This window comes from Neomonachus schauinslandi, chromosome 5 (assembly GCF_002201575.2).
Source record: "Neomonachus schauinslandi chromosome 5, ASM220157v2, whole genome shotgun sequence".
Taxonomy (NCBI): Eukaryota; Metazoa; Chordata; class Mammalia; order Carnivora; family Phocidae; genus Neomonachus; species Neomonachus schauinslandi.
In genome coordinates this window covers 149694349-149715621 of record NC_058407.1, presented here as the reverse complement: position 1 = coordinate 149715621, position 21273 = coordinate 149694349, and the positions used below count along the sequence as shown (strand labels likewise).

The 21273-nt window shown below is 56.1% G+C and overlaps 2 protein-coding genes across 2 annotated transcripts in view; one reads left to right on the top strand and one right to left on the bottom strand.

Annotated features, from left to right (window-relative positions):
• Positions 1-12875, top strand: part of ABCC6 (ATP binding cassette subfamily C member 6) — a 46193-nt gene extending 33318 nt beyond the window's left edge. Inside the window, exons 23-32 of the mRNA XM_021698142.1 lie at positions 1001-1208; positions 2125-2435; positions 4202-4401; positions 6383-6509; positions 7276-7377; positions 8186-8332; positions 9886-10044; positions 10127-10293; positions 11914-12108; positions 12435-12875. Coding sequence (XP_021553817.1) covers positions 1001-1208; positions 2125-2435; positions 4202-4401; positions 6383-6509; positions 7276-7377; positions 8186-8332; positions 9886-10044; positions 10127-10293; positions 11914-12108; positions 12435-12543 — 1725 coding nt within the window. The 3' untranslated portion in view covers positions 12544-12875. The remainder of the gene's footprint in view (positions 1-1000; positions 1209-2124; positions 2436-4201; positions 4402-6382; positions 6510-7275; positions 7378-8185; positions 8333-9885; positions 10045-10126; positions 10294-11913; positions 12109-12434) is intronic.
• Positions 12876-17685: 4810 nt separating this feature from the next.
• ABCC1 (ATP binding cassette subfamily C member 1) overlaps positions 17686-21273 on the bottom strand; it is a 94316-nt gene continuing 90728 nt past the window's right edge. The window contains exons 28-30 of the mRNA XM_044915634.1: positions 21073-21137; positions 19858-20052; positions 17686-19363 (exon numbers count right to left, since the gene is read on the bottom strand). Coding sequence (XP_044771569.1) covers positions 19255-19363; positions 19858-20052; positions 21073-21137 — 369 coding nt within the window. The 3' untranslated portion in view covers positions 17686-19254. The remainder of the gene's footprint in view (positions 19364-19857; positions 20053-21072; positions 21138-21273) is intronic.

The window sequence follows — 21273 nt, the reverse complement described above, 5'->3', positions numbered from 1 at the left end:
CATCCATGCATCTACCCATTCATTCACCCATTGACCCAATCACCCATTATCCCACCCAACCATCCACCCACTCATCCACCCAGAAAACATTTACAGAACCCCCACTACATGCTAGGCAATGTCTCTGCTCTGGTGGAGACTGCATACTAGCGGGGGGAAACAGTCAGCAATCAGGCTACTAAGCAAGGTAATATCAGATAATGATAAATGCTATAAGAAAAAAATAAGGGCAATGAGATGTGGACCAACCGAGAGTCAGGAGCCTGCTTGGATTAAGATGCTCTGAAGAGTGGCACTTGAGCGGAGCCCTAAAGCAAGGGACCAGCCACAGACAGAGCAGGGGGAGAGCATTCCAGGCAGAGGGGACAGGTGCAAAGGCTCTGAGGTGGGAAGGAGCTTAGGGTGCTAGAGAAGAGAAGGGGATCCCATGAGACCAGCAGATAGTGAGTAGGAGGTAAGGTCAGAGAGATAGACCAGAAGTTTGGAATTTCTTCTGAGAGCAAGGGAAAGCCACGAGCAGGTCAGCAACAGCAACAGCAAGATGGGGCCGGTTGATGTTTCCAGAAGTTCGCTCTGGCTACTTCCAGCCGTGTGAATAACTTCAGATTCATGGGAGCTGGACCTTAGGCAAGGGTCTTAACCTCTTCGTGCCTCAGTTTCCTTATCTGTCAGGTGAGAATGATGATGGGGGCAGAGACACATGCCTGTCCTGTAGTATGTGTTCAATAAATCACTCCCAAGCCAGGAAGTGCCACAGCCTGTCCCCTTTATGGCCCCCACTGGCCCTCTGAGGGTTCTGCAGATGAAGGGGTTCTGGAGGCGAGGTAGGGCCTAAAGGAGAGATGGTGCTCCAGGTGGGAGGCACTGAGAGAAGACCGGTAAGGTCTGCATCATGGTTCCATCTGCCCTGTCAACGTGCTTTGAGCGTCTTATGTTGTCTTTCCTCCCTTCCTTCCCCCGGGGCCTCTCTCTGCTCCCGTCTCCCCTCCATGTGCTACAGGTGAAGGCCACCATATACCTGACCTACCTACGGGCTGTAGGGGCTCCCCTCTGCCTCTACGTACTCTTCCTCTTCCTCTGCCAGCAAGTGGCCTCCTTCTGCTGCAGCTACTGGCTGAGCCTGTGGGCGGACGACCCCACTGTGGACGGGCGGCAGACGCAGGCGGCTTTGCGGGGCTGGGTCTTCGGGCTCCTGGGCTGCCTCCAAGGTACCCCTCCCCGGGCCCTCCTCACCCTCCATCCTCCCAGCCCCCTCCGAGGTGTTCAGGACTCGCTGGTCCTCCCGTCCCTGGCTTACCCTGTCCTTCCTGCACATCCATGCGAACATCCTGGATCCAAGTGCAGACCTGCATCCTTCAGATAAGGCGTGGGGGAGTGGGGACACTGCACATTCCCCCTCTCCTGGAGCCCCCAGAGTCTGTATTTGGCTCATCAGCAAATAAATGCAGGATCTTGGCCCCCAGCTGTTGGGGGCAGCTGAGGACTCAGGTGGGGATAGACCAACCACGGTGTTTGGATGGGCCAGGGATAAAATCTGCCCCACCCCAGCAACAGGGAGGGAAGTGAGCCGCATCCCGAGCACACGGATCAGCATTGGGAAGAAGGGGGTATATCAGTTTCCCAGGGCTGACAGAAATGACCACAAACTTGGTAGCTTAGAACAATAAAAACATATCTCTCACAGTCCTGAAGCCAGAAGCCCACCACCAAGATCTCAGCAGGACTGGGTCCCATGCCTCTCTCCCAGCTTCTGTTAGGGGCCAGCAATCCTTAGCTTATAGTATCTGTACCTGTCTTCACATCACCTTCTCTGTGTCTCTGGATGTCTTCTCTTCTCAGAAGGACACTAGTCATTGGATTTAGAACGCACCCTAAACCCAGGGTGATACCATCTCAAGATCTTTCACTTAAAAACATCTCCAAAGAGCCTATTCCCAAATAAGGTCACATTCTGAGGTTCCTGGTGGACTTGAGTTTGCAGGGTGGGGAGGCACACTATTCAACCTACTACAGGGTGGTTCCGTCAAGGGATTGTCAAGGTGGTCACATCATAAGATGGCCACCATGGGGTGGATGGGGGGTGGTCTCAGCTCTCCTGCTCTGACACCCTTTCTCTCTCCCCAGCCCTTGGGCTGTTTGCCTCCATGGCCATGGTGCTCCTAGGGGGGATCCGGGCATCCAGACTGCTTTTCCAGAGACTTCTATGGGATGTGGTGCTATCTCCCATTGGCTTCTTTGAGCGGACCCCCTTCGGGAACCTGCTGAATCACTTCTCCAAGGAGACAGACATCGTTGATGTGGACATCCCTGACAAAGTCCGGTCGTTGCTGATTTATGTCTTCGGACTCCTGGAGGTCATTCTGGCGGTGACGGTGGTCACCCCGCTGGCTGCTGTGGTCATCCTGCCAGTGCTGGTTCTCTATGCTGGGTTTCAGGTAGGAGAGATTGAGCGGGTTCCCGGGGCCAGCCCACGGCACCTCGGCCAGTCCCCTGTCTCTGGGCAGGATTCGGTGTAGGAGCTTCTGCCCAGTGGGCATCTGGGGAGAATCCCGAGAAGAATTCCCAGAGGCAGAGACACCACAATTTGTTTCCAACATCCTATACTCATCTCTGTCTCCCAGATGTCCACATCAAAGTTCTTAGTAGCTAACGTCGCGTCCTGCTACTACTGAAATCCGCTTCATCTTTCCCAATGATCTAGAAACCAAGAAGGCATTGCAAGATCTCAAAGAATGTGGTATTAGGTTTGACTCTTCCTGTTGCCCGAGCAATTGTTTCATTAGCTTTAAACGAAAGGACGGGATCTAATGGCTTACATTCCTGAAGTGCAGTGGGCCAGTGGTCGCCAGGACGCTGTCCCTCTCTCCGGATCTTCGCTCCATGGGTCTCCAAGTGTGGCCTCAGACCAACAGCGTTAGTACCAGCCGGGAGCTAGTTAGAAACGCATGTTCTCGGGCCCCACCCAAGACCTACCGACGCAGACACTGTGAAAATGGAGCGCAGAAATCTGGGTTTTCACAGATCCTCCAGGTCCTTCCGATGCATGCTAATGTTTGAGAACCACTGGCTTTAGCTCTGCTTGGCCTGAGGTTGCACACACTCTCTTTCCGGGGCCAGGCCCGGTGGCCCCTGGCCACCCTAGGCTCACAGCCCCAACACAAAGTCACCTGCTCTCCAGCTCAGCATGCATAGGTCAGTCCCAGGAAAGATTAGACTTGCCGGATGGGGGGGGAGGGACGTGTGTTTATCCCAGGGCTCATCACAGCCACCCAAGGGATGGCATATACTCCGATCGGCTAGACTGTGCCATGCCAGCCCTCCGTGACTGGGTCCCACGGTTGAACTCCACCCCCCCAAGCCCTGCCCCAGGAAATCAGAAATAGAGCAGAAAACATCCACAACCACCACTGTCTTCTCTCTGTCCTCTTGACTTGGGGAGGGGCAGCTTTGGGGGCAGGCAGAGGTGGGTCTGAATCCAGGCCCTGCCACTTGCTTGCCATAGAGACCCGAAGCAGCTGCTTTGTCCGTCTGGGCCTTGGGTGTTCTCATCTGTAAACTGTGAAGCCCGCTAACGCCCACCTCGCATTCATAAATGGTATTTGTAAAGGGCCTAGCACACAGCCTGGGTGTTCAGCAAATGCCAGTCCTCCCTGCCTGAACACAAATGGCAACTCAAACCAAATAACGCTGCATGTTATTTGTGCATTGTTACGTGGCCAGCGCCTGGCATGGAAGCTCCAGTGAAGGGAATGAGTTCCCCTTGGCCAACTGCCTTCCGTGTCCTTTATGGTTTTGTTTCCACAGTGACTGGGCCCTAAGGGAAGCAGGTGGCCTCAGAGCTGGGAATGAGACATTCACACCAGAGGAGTGATTTCTCAATCCTGGCTGTGCATGAGAATCACCCAGAAGGTTTTTTAAAAACATACTGGGGCCAAGGTGACCCCGCCAGAGATTCCGATTTACTCGTCCTGGGCTGGGCCACGGGAGGGTTTTAGAGCTTCCCAGGTGATCTTAAAAAGAACCACGTAACTCTGATCCTGCAAGGAAATGGGAGCCCAGAGAGGGGAAGCAACTAGCCCAAGGTCACAGAGCAAGCTGGTAGCAGAGCCTGGTTGGAAAGTCTGTCCTTGGGGCTCCCTGTGCTTCTCACACTCCCCATCGGTGTCTATGACTTCTCCCCTCCGCACCTGTCCCACTGTAGAGCCTGTACGTGGCCAGCCTATGCCAGCTCAGACGCCTTGAGTCAGCCAGACACTCGCGCGTGTGTTCCCATGTGGCCGAGACCTTCCAGGGCAACGCAGTGGTCAGAGCCTTCCAGGCCCAGTGCCCCTTTGTGGCTCAGAATGACACAAACGTGGACGAGAGCCAGAGAGTCAGTTTCCCACGGCTGGTGGCTGAGAGGTAGGATGAGCCTGGGGGCAGAGAAGACACTGTACTCCATCTCTGTCCCCATAGAGTGAACCGAGGGTCATACTGTGTGGCCAGAGAGATCAAGCGGCCTGCCCAAGGTCACACAGCAAGGCAGGGATAAAACCGAGGCTGCATACCATGGGTGCACTCGGCTCGCGCCGTGAGCAGATGGAACGTGGCCTGCCGAGTCCCCAGCAGCAGGTGGGCGGGAGGTAGAGATGCCAGCAAAAGGGAAGAAGCCTCTGTGCTCAGGCCGCTGGACTCTTGCCTTGCTGAGAGAGCAGCTCTACAAGCCTCCTCAGCCTCCTTTCGGGAATGCAGGCTTTGAGCACAGACAGCCTGGGCTCCAGTCCCAGCTCTGCAACTTCCTCGCTGGGCGATCTTGGGCAAGTTACATACGTCTCTGAGCCTCATTTGTCAAAGTGGGATGGCTTTCATGGGGTGGCTATCAGGATTCAGTAAATACACTCAGCTAATACTTGTAACAAGCTTATTACATGCCCGACACGGTTCTGGGCACTCTACATGGATTTATTCCCTTAGTCCTATTAACAACTCACGAGGCAGAGACCATTCCAGGGATGGTGAATCTCAGGCACAGAGAGATTTAGGAACTTGCCCCGGGCCGCACAGCAAATACGTGGCAGACTCAGGCTTTGAACCCAGGTGCCATGGTGTGGAGAGGGCCAAGCACACAGTAGGCACTCAGTAAATGCGAATTCCTTCCTCCTTTGTGCCCCAGGTCCCTGGCCAGCTGATTGGCTGTGGGCAGTGTCTCACTCCCACATGCCTTCTGGGTGACCTGGCCTGCCTCTTCCTGGGGCCCCAGCCTAGGGAGGAAAGAACTTATGAACATTTAGAAAGCACCTACTATGTGGAAGGCCCCCTGATTTCCATGCTATGTATAGCACATCTCATTTAATCCTCTCAACTGTAAGGAGCCAGACGTTACCTCATTGCACAGATGGGTAAACTGGAGTTTAAAGAAACAAAGGGACTGTCTCAAGGTCAGCCATCTAGGAAGTGGCTTATTTACTCACTTGTTGGCTGCTTCATTGGAAATCCATGACCTGTTGAAAAGGTTCATGCTTTCTGGTATCAGTCAGGGCAAAGTGGCTTCCAAGACTTTTGTTAATGTGTATACCTAACTCTTCTGAGCCTTAGTGTCCTCACCTGTCAAATGGGGACAACCCCACTTTGGGGGCTTGTTTGGAGAACAAAATATTATATATAGTAAAGCCCAGAGCTCCCTGAAGACAGGGATTCTAAAACTGGATCACGCTGTGTCTCCAGTGCCTCTGGCATGCACGGCATACAATAGATGCTTAATACATGTTTGTTGAATGAATGAATGGTAGAGTAGGAATCCAGTAGGAGGGGTTGCATATTTATTCATGCACTCAATATATTCGCCATTGAGCATCTACTATGTGCTGGGTCCCGTGCTAGGTACCGGGGACAGAGTCATGAACGAGACAAAGCCAATGCCCGCGCCGAGCTCACAACTTGCCGATGGAGACTGATGGTCAAGGGCTGAGTAAATAGTTTTATTATAAAGAATGGTAACTGTTATGAAGTTATCAGTTACATGTGAGAGAGAAAGGAGGGAGCAGTCCAGGAGGGCTCTTAGAGGAGGCAACGTTCGAGCCGACTTGGGCAAGAAGATAAGATGGAGGTTGGGTTCAGGCAGGGGGAGCACAAGGGATATGGCCAGGCATATCCCAGGGACAGAAAACTGGCACCTACTGTGTGCCAGGCTCTGAGCTGGGCACAGGTGAGACAGGAAATCATCAACCTCCCCCACCCACTGAGCTTGGGTGGGGTCTGGGGTGTGGAGGGGACCCTTGGGACCCTTGGTGTGGAGTCCCTGTGGGACTCAAGCTGGCACGATGACCGGACCCTGTGCCCAGAGAAGCAAGTCCTGCAGACAGGGCCCCCCGCTGACAGGGCTCTTACCTGCCTCCCCTCGCAGGTGGCTGGCTGCCAACATAGAGCTACTGGGAAACGTGCTGGTGTTGGCGGCCTCCGTGTGTGCCGTGCTGAGGAAGGCCCACCTTAGCGCTGGCCTCGTGGGCTTCTCGGTGTCCGCCACCCTCCAGGTACTCCCAACACCCAAGACAGACCCCTGCCAGGGGGACCTTCCAGGAGCAAGTCCAAACTACCAACCCATGAGGAAAATACAGCTCTACAGAAGCTTAGCTGGGGGGACCTTCCTGGACCTTGGGCCAGAGTCTTCCCTCACAAAGCCTCAGTGTGTGCATCTGAAAAATGGGGCAGTCATCTCTTCACCTCACATATTGTAAAGACTAGTTGAGATAAGGTATATAGAGATAAGGTATATAGAGAGAGTGCCTTGCTAAATTTTGTTAACTATTAATAACAATATCTAATGTCAGATCATATGTATGAGGGAAAAAAATATATACCTAAGTAGCATTCTTTATGAATGAAGCATTGTTCTCACAGCTTTACAAATATTAACTCATTTAACTCTGCCCACAACCCCATCAGGGATCCTCTCATTATCCTCATTTTATAATGAGGCAAAATGATGGGAAAATCCGGGGATAGAAACCTCTCAGAACGGAAGTCAGTGGGCCTGGGTCCTGCTGTGTGTCCTTGGGAGGGCCACGCACCCTCTCTGGTCCTATCTCCCCACCTGTATCAAGATGGGTTGGACAGGCTCCTTTCTACTCTGCATGGAAGGCACTGGGGGGGAGGGGGTGTCCTGGCGGCTGCAGTCAAATCCCATCCCCTTGTCTGTCCCAGGACCTGGGTGATTGTCTGCAGGGGGGCTGAGGCAAGCCTGCAGGGCGGCCTTGTGGAAGCTGGCCTGACATGCCTTCTCGTGCCTTCTCCCACCAGATGACGCAGATGCTACAGTGGGCTGTTCGCAGCTGGACGGACCTGGAGAGTAGCATCATGTCAGTGGAGCGGATGAAGGACTATGACCAGACGCCCAAGGAGGTGACGGGGGGGGGGGGGGTGCGGGAGGGGGGGGGGCTGGGAGGGTGGGGGGATGAGCCCGGGTCTAGATCCGCTCCAGGCGTGCAGGCCCCGAGCACCGCGGGCTGCACCTGCAGTCAGGGCCAACATAGCAGTACCAGTTCAGAGCAGAGTGTGTGGAACCAGGACAAATCCTGGTTCCTGGGCTTCTTCACTTGGGCAGAGCAGGTCCTGCTTCTGAGTGGGGGGGGGGGCCATGAGTGACAGTGGCAGGACACGTGCATGCTAGCAACACGACAGAGGCGTCCCAGCGAGATCACAGCCACGCGGCAAGCCCGCAGTGCAGGCGTTGGGGGTGGGGGGGGCGTGAGACCCCGCAGGGAAGGACGGCGGGGCAGGCCCACTGGAGGCACTCCATTTGCACCCACTGCTCTTACTGGCCCCCTGACACCTCCAGGGCGTGGAGGGCACGTTCAAGGTCCCGGGAAGAGCCAGCGGCAGCTAATGCCCCCTACGGCGCAGTCTCGTCTTCCTCGCAAAGGTGAAGGGGCGTGTCTACCCCTTCTAGAAGAAGAGAGACTATTATTTGACAATTAATAATGGCTAATAATAATAATAATAATAGAGTAGCCAATACCAGCATTATTTTTATAATCCCAGATATTATTTGTTTTTCGCTCTGCTGTGTTCCATGCCCCCTACCACCCTGTAAAAAAGCAGTATATATGCCCATTTTGCAGAAGAGGAAACTGAACCTCAAAGAGGTGGGCCATTTCGTGAGACACCTCGGAGAGACGCTCCTCTGACCCCGTGTCCCCTCCTGCCCCAGGCGCCCTGGAGGCTGCCCACCTGTGCAGCCCGGTCCCCCTGGCCTCACGGGGGGCAGATCGAGTTCCGGAACTTTGGGCTGAGATACCAACCTGAGCTCCCACTGGCCGTCCGGGGTGTGTCCTTCAAGATCCACGCCGGAGAGAAGGTGAGCGGCTCTTCCACGTCTTCCTCCTCATGGAGGCCAGGCACAGGGTGAGCAATGCCTCCTCCACACCCCACTTCAGCTCCCCTCGTCTGCAGACCCACCACACCCTAACCGAACCTACAGTCTTCCCCAAACCTGCCGCCATCTTGGTGAGATGCACCACCCACCCACCTTGGTGTCCCAGACGAGGAGGCATCTCCCTGACTCCCTTCTTTCTTTTTGCCTCTGATATTAGTTGAACACCTACTATGTGCCGGGGCAGAGGGCGGAATGCTCCACGTACCTTATCCAGTTGGCCTGGGCTCAGTTCCTCGCTTTGCCATGGCTGACCTTGGGCAAGTCACTTCAGGTCTTGATCCCAGTTTTTCCATCTGTAAAATTGGAAATCATAGTGTCACTCTCCTAGAGCTGTTGTGAAGCTTAACTGAGTTAATACATGGGGACACTGTCTGGAACAGGGCCTGGCACATCGCCAGTGCTGCAGAAATGTTTACCAGTGCTTTTATTCATTATCATTTGCAGTTTTACTCTGACAACAACCCTAGGCGGAAGCGCTAGGATTATCCCATTTTACAGATGTTTAGCCCATGGACTCCCCACCCAGGCACACTTCCTTCCTGCCTTCCCCCGGACGGCTCCAGGCCCCTGAGCCCCCAGCTTCCCGTTTCACCACCTCCAGTCTGTTTTCCTATGATCTTTATCCCGGCATGTTGTTCCCCTGCTTGGGACCTTCCGTCTGCTCCCAGCTTCCCTTAGAAGAAAGCCCAAACTCCTGAGCTTGGCATTCAAGGCTATGCCCAAGTCTCTGCGTATTGCCCTGTTGGGGCTTAGCCAACACCGTGGAGTAGCCGCCTCACTGGGCCAGGTGGGCACCCAGTGCTGCCCTCGGGGAGTTTACAGTCTAGCACTTAGTGTGGTTGACCTGGAATCTTCCCCCTCCCCAAACTCTTACTCATCCTTCAAGATGCCACTCAAGAATCCCCTCCACCATGAAGCCTTCTCTGATTACCCCATTAACTACCCCCATCCCAGGCAGCTTCAGGTCCAGAGTTTGATTATAGAGGGGGCTTGTTCATCCCACTGTATTCAAATGAAGTATGCTCAGTTGCACTATTTCCCAGACCACCCAGGGAGCTCTTTGGAGCAAGGACTCCTTCATTTCTGTATTCCTGGTGGCTAGAACAGTGCCTGTCCTACAATGGGTGACACGTGTCATTCACTTCTTAAACAAATCGTGCCGGACCTCCACGAGTGTCAGACATTGAGAATGCAACAGTAAATGCTGACGGAGGATGGGGGCGCAGCGGGGGCAGAAGGTAATGATGTCCAGAAAGAAGGTTGGATAGAATGGGATGAGTATATGGAAAGCTAATCAGATGAAAGGACAGAGGGACAGATGGAAGGACGATCCATCAAAGGATGATGGATAGACGGATGGATCTTGGGCGCAGGGGAAAGACCTCGTAGAGATGCCCGGGGACCCTCCGGCCCACGGCCTGCCTTCGTCTGGTCGGGCCTGGTCAGAACGAGCCTCGCCTCCCATCCCCTGACAGGTGGGCATCGTTGGCAGGACAGGGGCCGGGAAGTCCTCCCTGGCCGGGGGCCTCCTGCGGCTCCTAGAGGCGGCCGAGGGGGGGATTTGGATCGACGGGGTCCCCATCGCCCACGTGGGGCTGCACACGCTGCGGTCCAGGATCACCATCATCCCCCAGGTGAGGTCTGGGGGGAACGGGGTGGGCAGAGGTGAGAGGCACGGCCGGGCCCGGCTCTGACCCTCTGCCCCCTTCCGGCCAGGACTCGGCGCTGTTCCCCGGCTCTCTGCGGATGAACCTGGACATACTGAATGAGCACACGGATGAGGCCATCTGGGAAGCCTTGGAGACCGTGCAGCTCAGAGCCGTGGTGGCCAGCCTGCCGGGCCAGCTGCAGTATGAGTGTGCCGAGCAAGGTCACAGCCTAAGGTAGGCTTGCCCCCCACGCCCCGACTGGGGTCAGCCCGGGGCTAATGTGCCCTGGAAGTCAGCCCCATTCAGTCAGTACTCACAGTATGAACCTGTCGCTTATCAGCAATCCCAAACACCAACACAGGCTCTGAGTAGCCAGGTTCTTTTTCCTAAATTCAGTCCCTAAATGTATCTGGGCGACAAAACCCAACCTGTAATTACCCACACAAGGCTACTTACGGTCTCTCTTTATCCCACTCAGCATTTATTTTGCTGCAAAAGTATGGTCTTTGATATTGGTGCTTAACCACACGCTCACTGGGGTATTGAGTAACATATGGTGTATGGTTTTTTTTGTTGTTTTTTGTTTTTTGAGACAGAGAGAGCACGTGCGTGTGAGTGAGGCTGGGAGGGACAGAGGGAGAAGGAGAGAGAAAATCTCAAGCAGGCTCCACGCCCAGCACAGAGCCCAAGGCAGGGCTCGATCTCATGACCCTGAGATCATGACCTGAGCCCAAATCAAGAGTCGGACGCCTAACTGACTGAGCCTCCCAGGTGCTCCTGGCCTATGCCTTTTTAAAGAAATTTTAATTGTGGTAAAATACACATAAAATTGAGCATCTTTACCATGTTTTAATGTACAACTGGTAATGTTGAGTACATCCCCACCACTGTGTAACCCATCTCCAGGACTTTGTCATCTTGCAAAACTGAAACCCTATACCCATTAAAGAAGCAGTTCCCTATTTTCCCCAGCCTGCAGCCCCCGGCAGCCGCCATTCTGCTGTTTCTAGGAATTTGGCTACTCTGGGTCTCTCATTTAAGTGGCTGGCTTATTTCACTCAGCACAATGTTCTTCACGTTGTAGCAGGTGTCAGAACTTCCTTTTTGAGACTGAATGATACTCCACTGTATAGATAGACCACATCTTTTTTATCCATTCATTCATTGATGGATACTTGGGTTGCTTCCACCTTTTGGCTACTGTGAATAATGCTGCCAGGTGTATGGTGTGTGCTTTTTTTCAAAACCAAGACATTCTGGGGGTGGCTGGGTGGCTCAGTCGGTTAAGCATGGCAGGAAAGAGCCCCAGACACCCTTGGGTCTCGAGGGTAAGGGGTCTCACAGACCGTGTGACCTCGAGCCTCAACTTCCCTGTCTGTAATTAGAGTAGGAGAAGCTCCCGGGTGCTGAGGGCTTTCTCCGTGGCAAGCAGACCGCTGAGCACTTTATGGGACTTATATTGTCCTTGCACCCTCAGTAGTCACAAGACTCAATACAGTAACCACCTTGGTGGTCACTGTGAGAAGTGACCCAGCATATGCACACGCACATACTCATGTGTCCGGCACAAGGTGAAAACCCCAGAATAGAAACAGAAATAGCCGTTTCACTGCTGGGGAAACTGAGGCACCGGGGTTTGAATGTCTTGCCTCGAGTCACCCTGCTCAAAAATGGCAGGATGGGGATTCCTACCAGCTCGTGGACCAGGGACCGACCGACATGTAGACGTGCATGTGCACACACACATCCCCAACTTCTGAAGCTGTAGGGGGGAACCCCATCTGTGGGCAGACCCTGCCCATCCTGACGTGCAGGCACACCAGTGTCTGGCCTGACCCTCCCACTCATTCCCAGTGTGGGCCAGAAGCAGCTCCTGTGTCTGGCGAGGGCCCTTCTCCGGAAAACCCGGATCCTCATCCTGGATGAGGCCACGGCCGCCGTGGACCCAGGCACGGAGCTCCAGATGCAGGCCGCCCTCGGCAGCTGGTTCGCCCGGTGCACGGTGCTGCTCATCGCCCACCGCCTGTGCTCTGTGATGGACTGCACCAGGTACGCACCCCTCTCCCGGCTGGCCCTCGGGGGCTCCCCCGGCCCCCGCCACCCCTGCAGTGGCAGAGGAAGCAGCAGGGTTTAGAGCCTGAGGGGCGCTGGAATGGATTAGCGAGTGCCCACTCTACGGGAGGCAGAACTGATGCCCCGAGGGGAAGGGAGGGGCCAAGGACTCATGCCCAGCTGATGCTTCCGCCCTGCTTGTCAGTGTCAGGAAACTGCAGGGAAGGCCAGACTCTTCCGGAACAGACACGCTGGGCTTTCGGCGGCAGAGCGCCCGGGCCGACTGGGCTGGTAAGAGCTGCTCGTTTCCCTCTACCCTGCAGGGTGCTCGTCATGGACAAGGGGCAGATGGCAGAGAGTGGCAGCCCGGCCCAGCTGCTGGCCCAGAAGGGCCTGTTTTACAGGCTGGCGCAGGAATCGGGCCTGGTCTGAGCCCTCAACTCTCGCCTCGTCGTACCAGCCCAGAGAGACTGCTGTGCCCTGGGAGTGCCAGGGACCCAGGGGTCATCGGCTGGCACCGCTCTCTGGGAGGAAAATGGCAGAGGAAGTGGCCAACCGTCACAGACCTGGGAGGACACAGCAATGCCCAGGTCGGTCTGATCAGGGCTCGTCCAGCCTCGTCCACCCCGGAGCTGAAGTTGCTGGTGGCTCTCCGCGCTGGCTGCCCAGGGGCCTCACCCGAGGGGCTCAAAAACCCACCCATGCCCGGGCTCCACCACAGACCCTGAAAATCAACATCCCCGGGGCTGGGGCTGGGGCTGGGGCTGGCGGGGGGGGGGTGGTGGTGGAGCATGTACCTTTTACAAATTACCCTCTTTATTTTGAGATGGTTGTAGATGGACAAGCAATTGTAAGAAATATTCCAGAAAGTTCCTGGGTAGCCTTACTCTGTTTCCCCCAATAACAACATCCTGAAAAACAGTAGTACAGTATCATAACCAGAATAGTGATATCGGTACCATTGGCCGATGCTGTTCGGATTTCCCCACTTTTGCTTGGATTTGTGCGTGTGCACGCACACATGTGTCTCTGGGCAAGCTTCTGCACCTGCCACCACCAGTCAGGATGCCGAGCACGGCCAGTACCACCAGGACACCTCCAGTCACCATGTTGTGACCGTACCCACCTTCCTCCCGCCCGCAACCAGGCGCTGATGCGCTCTCCATTCTGGTAAGTATTTTTAAAGCTCCTCATAGGATTCCAGGGAATTCCACACCTCCTGCTGCTGCCCCTCCACCCTCGTAGGTGAGCCCCAAGGAGCGTCTTGCCTGAACCGACACACAGGCCGACCCCCCAACCCCCCCACCAAGAACAGGCCGGCCCCCCACACCAGCACCTTCAGTGCCAAAAACAAGATTTGCAGAGCCAGGGACTCCCGGGCCCCCCACGGAGAGAATTTGCTCAGGGCACACATTGCACGTGTGTGAAAGACCAAATTCTAGCTCCTGGGGGTGGGCGGCTGGGGGGAGGTAGGGAGGCCCACCAGCAGGTGCATCAGCCGGGAGTGTCCTCCGGAGACTGTTGGAAGCCCCAGGTCCACGGCAGAGATGGGCCGGGTCTTGCCCACCGTCCAGGGGAGGCACCAGCACGGTGTGCCGTGGGGCTCAGCCCATCTCCCTCCGCAGTCGCAAAGCTGATACAGCGCGGCTGAAGCCGGCTGCAGGCGCGGGCCAAGAGGGACCAGAGTCTAAAATAGCCAAGCCTGAGGTCACACAGACATGCAGCATGAGAACAAGTCCACGCCTTGGATGAGAACTTTCTGGCAGCCCAGGGTTCTGCCGTGACCTCATGGCATTGCTGCGGGGATAAAGTTAATACGTGCAAGCGTCTGAGCTGAGCTGGGCACAAATACGTGCTCAATCAACTTTCATTATTAGTGTCAATACTGTTCTGCTTGAGGAGCTCCTCGGGTCCTCCGTGGGGCAGAGAGTATACATGCCAGAATTTTTTTTAACTGCATCGCTACTGACGTGGGGTTGATGATTCTGGGTTGTGCACCGTGGGATGCTCGGCAGCATCCCTGGCCTCTCCTCACAAGATGCCAATCATACTGTCACCTATTGTGACAAGATGTCTCCAGACGCTGCCAAGTGTCCCCTGGGGGATCAGTCACCCAGTTGAGAGGGACTGGGCTAAGCCAACCCACCGATCACCCAGATACACGGACAGTGGCTGTGTTGGTGTATCAGGAAGGGCCTGAGGACACCCACCCACCCTGTCCTAGCCACGTCACAGTGACCTTATGCTGTTCCATCCAGCGTAGGGTTTTCAGCCCGGAGGAAACTAAATCTAGATCTAATTGCAGCTTCTACGTCCCTCTGCCAAGGTGTGGCCAGAAGCTCATTTGGATGCCTTCCAAGTGGGGTCAGAGGGCTGCATCCCTTGCCGGCCCCCAGTCCTGCCTCCGAAGGGCCGGCCCCACCATTACTAGCACCTACCAACTCCGTTTTGGAAAGGCGGAAAATGAGGCCCAGAGAGCTCACATGACCTTGGCATGCCAAGGTCACCGGGCTTGTAAGTGGCAGAGCGGGCCGGTGAGGGTGAGGGGGGTCTGTCCTGGGTCTATTTAACACCACAGCCCAAGGCATCGCGTGGGGGATCCTGCCCAACTTGGAAGGACAGGAAGGGACCAGGCGCAGCACTTTGCTTGGAGCGGGGCCCCTGACATCCGGGCACACGGACCGCAGGCAAAAGTGGTAGCCGCTGTGTTTGGCAAACGCACTCGGGGTCCTTCGAGGCTTTTTCACGGACAGGGGAGCGAGTGCTATGGAAGCCAGCACTAATGAGGGTGCCGGGGGCGGCGCACCACGGCTCCCCAGAGACCGTGCCGAAGGCCCGCTGGGAGACAGCTACGGGGAAAGTCACATACAGACCTGTGGTCAGTGCCCGCCTCGGTCGGTTCTTCATCCTCCCATGTCCCCTCGCGTCACTGCCGACGCTCACCAAGCCCTGCCCCGATGCCCGCCACAGCCTTTCAGTGAATCCTTACAATGGGGAGAGGAAGGGAGCAGGGTTATCACCTTACTAGGATGCTTTCCTGAGGCCCCTTTCACGGAGAAAATGCAGGGATCTGAACCCGGGTGGCCTGGCGCCAGAGCCCACGACCTAACCACTGACCTGCCTCGTGCACACTCCTTTAGCTCTAGAACATCAGCTCGCTGACAGCTGAATTCCACTCTGGCAGCAACCCCCTCCCCCCAACCAGAAGGGAAGGAATGGGCTCCTTTCCTTCTTGACAAAGGGATTTGTTCACATGCGTTCACGGTGTCTCCCAGCATCCGGCACGGTGCACAGCACATGGGAGTGTTCAATAAGTGACGATTGCATGGATGGACGGACGGCTGGATGGGTATCAGGATGGCTGGACAGACGGACAAATGAATGAATGAAAGCCATCACCACGTAGGACGGTGTCCAGAGGGCCAGGTGTGGCGCTGGGTGTTTTACCTGCATCGGCTTCCATCCTCACACCCGCCTGGCCAGATGGACACAACGATCCCAGCTGTACCAATGAAGAAACCACAGCTCCTAAAAGGCAGGTTCTAGAGGCCCCAATGACGTCACACTTGGCCCAGGGCCCAGCACGGCGAGCTCAGTGTTGGATCAAAGAAGGCAGTCACCGGGGGCGAGCTATGGGCCCGGGGTGGGCATTCATTACGGAGTAAGGCGATCAGAGCCTTGCTCTTGGGGAGCCGCCACTGTGAAAGAAACGGGACAGCGACCAGCCACGCTGACATCTGGGGCAGAGGGAAGACCCGGGGGCGGGACAGTGCCCAGCATGCTGGAAGGACAGCAGAGGGGCTTTGTGGCTGGAGGGCCCTGCGAGATGGCCAGAGGGGAGCTGGGGGCAGAGGTTACGGGAAGCCGGGGTGTGCAGGGAAGCTGGCTGCCGCCAGACACAGGGACCACTGGAGGGTTGTGACGGAGGGTTTTTAAAGGCACACGATGCTGCTGGGTGGAGAACAGACTGTACCGGGGGGAAGTGGGGTGGCCAGGGCAGCAGGGAGATCGCTGAGGTGGTGGTCACAGGGGCACGAGACAGGGACCCGCATGGCAGCAACTGGAGGGCAGAGAAGTGGTCAGATTGTGAGTACTTTGCTGGAATGTGCTGTGGGACCCACGCAGGAAGCATCACGCCTGTTCCCCACTCCGCTCTGGCCTGGGGGTCTGTTCCCACGGGAGTGAGGCTAAGCACCGAGCCCAGGGCCGGGCACCCGGGAGGGGGCCCCCCTTGCTCCTTCCACGGCATTGAAGCGCTTACCCCTGCCCCAGCCTCGGGGCTTCGGACCCCACCCTCTCCGGGGTTAAGGCCACACACGGTCTCCTCTTCAGGAAGCAGCATGAGCTTGAACCCAGGCCCGCGACCCTCCTGAGCACCGGCTGTCCCATGGCGCATGCCCACGAGGCACACACCAGGTCGCACACTTGGGACACCTGGTTAGGATCTGACCTGGGACCTCACCCCTAAAACTGACCCCCCACATGGCATATCCAAATACTTCCCTTCTAATGGGAACAAGCTGACCGGCCTCTCTACTGAGCACGTCCACGCTCCGGGCAACACGGCAGGATGCCCGCTCTGCGCGGCTACTCGGGGCCTGCTTTCAGGGTGCAGCACGGATGGTTTGCTCCCCAAACACGGCAACTCTTCACGAGCAAGACTCACGCAGTGCAAACTCAGAAACCCAACACGCCAGCCTCACTTCCCCGCTAGCCACGACTCAAGAGACCACGGGAACGACCACTAGGGGAGGTACTACTCTTCCTTGCCCCCCCCCCCCCCGCCATCTCCCAGCTTCCTTTGCGGTGGGGCTGGGGCCACGTGACAGACTCTGGCCACTGGGCTGAATGGAACGGATTTGTGTCGCTTCCGGTTTGGGGCACTTAAGAACGGGGGTGCGTCATCCTGCTGCCCGCTTTCCCCTCCCCTGCGGTGCCTGTCTCCGCAAGCCAGCCCTTGGGAGGTGTGATGCTGTAAGACCACAACAGCCTGGGTCTCTCCGTTGCTGCAGGGAAGACAGGGACCCTGGAGAGGATCTGACGCTCATCAAAAAATGCCTGAGTCAGAAATACACCCAGGTGTTCGTTTCCTAAGCGTTCACAGCTGATTTGCTACCACAGCACAGCCTGGTCGACCTAACACAGAGTTTCTCAGCTAACTTTGGCCACATGGGACTTTTGCCTGGCTTGTGTCTTAGATGACCAAGGTCGTGCGTGCCACAAACCATCACTGCTCATCAGCACAACAATCCCGCGGGGCAAGTCAGCCCCGTTTTATAGACGAGGCAGCTGCAGCAGAGACGTCCAGTGACTCATGCAGGGTCACCCAGTCAGCAAACCGCAAGGGCAGGGCTCAAGCCCAGGCTCTGTCCACCGTGCCATGCCGACTCCCCACTGAACCCCACCTGAGTCTTCACCTCTCAGGTCCTGTTCCTGGACAAGAGCTCCCACTGGAGACAACGGGTTTGCCAAAGACAAAGAACAGAAGCAGGCAAGAGCGTAACCCCATCCTGACTTCTGAAGGACGTGGCAGAACCCGCAGCTAACGCCCCAAAGAAAACAACAATTGTTGAGTAAGAAATAAAATATTTTTTTTTACTGTAAATTATTTGCAAATGTTCACGTTTCCAGTGTAAGTCTTTAGAAAAAGATCCCCAAGAAAAACTTGGTTTATCTAATGTGAAAGAATGGTATAACTTACAAAAAAATAAATATATATTTCCACCTAAAAGAAGAAAGATGCTTCTCTGGATGTGAAGTCAGCAATGTAATTCATAGCGAGTATGAATCCTGGAGCAGCAGTGACCTTCCTCTGCGTTTTGGGTCTCGCTTTGGTTTCCGAGAAACCGAGAAGGACTCTGCTTCTCCATTTTCTTCCAGGAACACGTGGACCACCTGTCACCTGCCGGCCGACGTGGCTGGGAATCCCTGGGAATGCCGCTCCTCAACCAACACCTCCTCCCAAGAAATTAAACTCTTGAGACTGTTTTTCCCCCCTGGAGCAGCACTTAAAGCCAAAAAAACAAAACAAAATAAAACAAAACAAAAAAAGAAAAAGCCATTGCTGGTATCTGTGCATGGGTCCTTTTCTTGTCCTGGAAGAGACTCGGTCATAAAATGTCGAGTTCTCCACACTGCCATCCTTCAAGCCACCCAGATGCCAAGGGCGAGGGAAAAAAAATCTAACCACACGGAGGAGACTCAACGGGGCCCTTTTCAGTCCCAACCGGCCGCACCTGGGAGGTACCTAGCACTCTTGGCCTTGACCGCTTCATCACCATCGGCAGATCTTCTCTCTCAGGGACTAGGGCAGTAAAGCCATCCTAGCGATGGGTAGAAAGAGGGAGCGAGGAAAGCAAGGAGAAGACTAGAGTGGATGAGGAGCGGAGCGGCCGGGCTGGGGAGTTGGTACCGAGATGGTCTCCAGGTCCAGACAGCCTGGAAGTCCCGCTGAGTCCCGTCAGTGAGAAGTCCGGGGACGTGGAGGCTGCCCCTGGCCTGGGAGGCGAGTACCGGGAGAGCAGGGCTGGGACGTGGGTTCCCAGTGTCTGAGCGCCTGGAAGACCAGATGGTTGGTAAGAGGAGTGTCCGTGGCCCTCAGGGTACTGCCTGAGGGGAGAGTAATCTTCCCAGGCCCCTCACTCCCACCTGCAGCCCCAAGGAGACAAAGCACACTGGGGGATGCCGGGGGCCGGGGAGCTTCTCAAAGATGGAATCCGTTGACTTTGGCTGGAGAGATCTGAGGCAGTTGGCTGGATTTGGTCACTAGCATTATTTTATGAAACCACTTTCTCTGGCAGTCTGGCTGCCAAAACCTCCTCACGGAGCACCAAGAGCACGAGCGTGCGTTCCCGGGGGCCTGAGAATATATGTGCGTCTTGCAGGGGCCACGGAGGCAAGGGCGGGAGTGTTCTGGGTGGGCTGCATCTCTGTGTCTCTCCTGCTTCTTCACGGCCAATTCCAGCTCAGGGGCCAGACGGTGGCTGCTTTTGAGTTTTGGTTTTGGGGGTTGTTTTTTTTTCTTTTTTTTTTGGTTTCAGTATACAGGAAGCTTGGGTTCCCAAGGACGGTGCCTCAGTACGTCACCCCCGGACGCTGGCGTGTCAGCCCTGCAATTCTGACCAGATGCACTAGCTCCACGACTCACACCAGACCAGCATCTTTGGCCATGCTGTAGAAAAGACCTCTCTGCTGCAGGAGGTCGGAGGGCCGGCCGCACTCCCGGATCTCTCCCTTGTCCAGGACGATGACCCTGCAAGAGGAGGAGACACAGACGTGAGGCGAAGGGAAGGGGTCTGCATCTTGTGCCCCCAAAGAGCCACCCGAACAAATCCCTGCTTTGGGTCAGGCCCCTAACACCTTCTGTTAGGACTCCTGCAGTAGCCTTCCAACTGGCTGCCATCCTTGATCCCTTCCGGTCAAAGTCCTGGGATGCTTACCCTGGGAAGGGCTCTCACCTTTTCTACTTCGTTCCCAGCACCACGTGCTTTCGTGTGCTCATGTGCTTATTGTCTGTGTCCGCACCCAGCCCCTGACTGACCGCGAAGGTCCCTCAGGCAGGATCCCTGGCTGATACCTCCTTGCTGAGGCCCTAGTGCCTAGAATAGGGCCGAGAATGTGGTGGGCACTCCACCCGTGTGTGCACTGAATACATGATGGAGGGTGTCAGAAATACCCAGGGGGAAGAGAGGGCTGTCCCTAGACACAGGATGGTGCCGAGACACAGGATGGCGCCGGCAGGGTCACCTCGTGTAGTCCATGATGGTGTTGAGCCGGTGTGCAATGGTGAGCACGGTGCAGTCCTCAAACTGCGTCCGGATGGTTGACTGGATGAGGTCGTCCGTTTCGAGGTCCACGGCCGCCGTGGCCTCATCCAACACGAGGATCTTGGTCTTCCGCAGCAGAGCCCGGGCCAGACACACAAGCTGGCGCTGCCCAACGCTGGACCAGGAGGAAAAGGCCAGGGGACAGAGGATCAAAACCAGCCCCGACCCTGAGCCCCGGCCAGAGCTGGGAGAAGAGGGAGGGGGCACTAGGTGTTGCCACGACCAGGAGCGCCCCGCGCCCGACGACAGCGGCGGCTCAGGACGTCCCAGCTGTGGAGCCAGAGCCAGGCTCGGCGGGGATATCCCAAACGTGTGGCCAGCTCAGCATGGGCCACGGGACAGGTAACAGATGGCCCCGTATCTGTGCCTTCTGGAGGGTCCTCCCACTTGACCCTGGACTCAACCACGTGTCTCGCTGTGGTCGACGGGATGCCGGCCGACAAGGCCACCGGAGGCTCGCAGACGGAACACGCACCCCCACCATCGCCATTGACAACACGCCTGGGCTGGTTGCTGCAGGATGAGAGCCGTGCGCAGCCGAGCCGACTTGCCCCGGGGACCCCCAGCCATAGAAGGGGGCCGAGAAGAGCACGGCCACCTGGCTGACCACCCCAAGGGTCTGAGCAGCCGAACACATCTGAGGATTGGTGGTTGGCTGTCACAGGGGTGGACGAGGCATGAAGGACACTGGAGCAGGGCTCAGGTTCCCTGCGACACCAGGCAGTCACACTGTAGTTGCCGGGTCATGGGGGGATCCTGGGGATCCTGGGAGAAGGGCCAGGACAGCTGGGGCAGCGGGTGGTGACTCAAAGAACTCAGAAAAGTGCCATTTACTGACCAAGAGAGAAGCCTTTCAATTGCTGAACAGTCCCGCTCAATTGACTAAACCCGGTGTAAGAAAAGAACCACATCGGCCATCCTGGTTTTATATCTCATGGTACAACGAGCCTGGACTGAAGCCCACTTTACAGATGCTGAAATTGAGGCTATAAGAAGTGAAGAGAAAATGGCTCATCCGTGGTAGAGCTGGGACTCAAACCCAGGCCTGACACAGATGCAGGAGGACAGACTCTTCAAACACCTCGACGGAGGTGGAGTCGAGGAGACCCGGTCAGGGCCTCACATCCCTGCTTACCTCAGGTTCTCCCCGCCTTCCGCACACTCGTGGTTTAGCTTGTCGGGAAGGGCGGACACGAAGTCCTTCAGGTGAGCCAGCTCCAGGGACGTCCAGACTTCCTCATCTGAGTACTGGCTGAACGGGTCCAGGTTCATGCGGAGGGAACCCGAGAACAAAACAGGGTCCTGTTCGAGAAAAGATGGCAGATGGCAGGTGAGG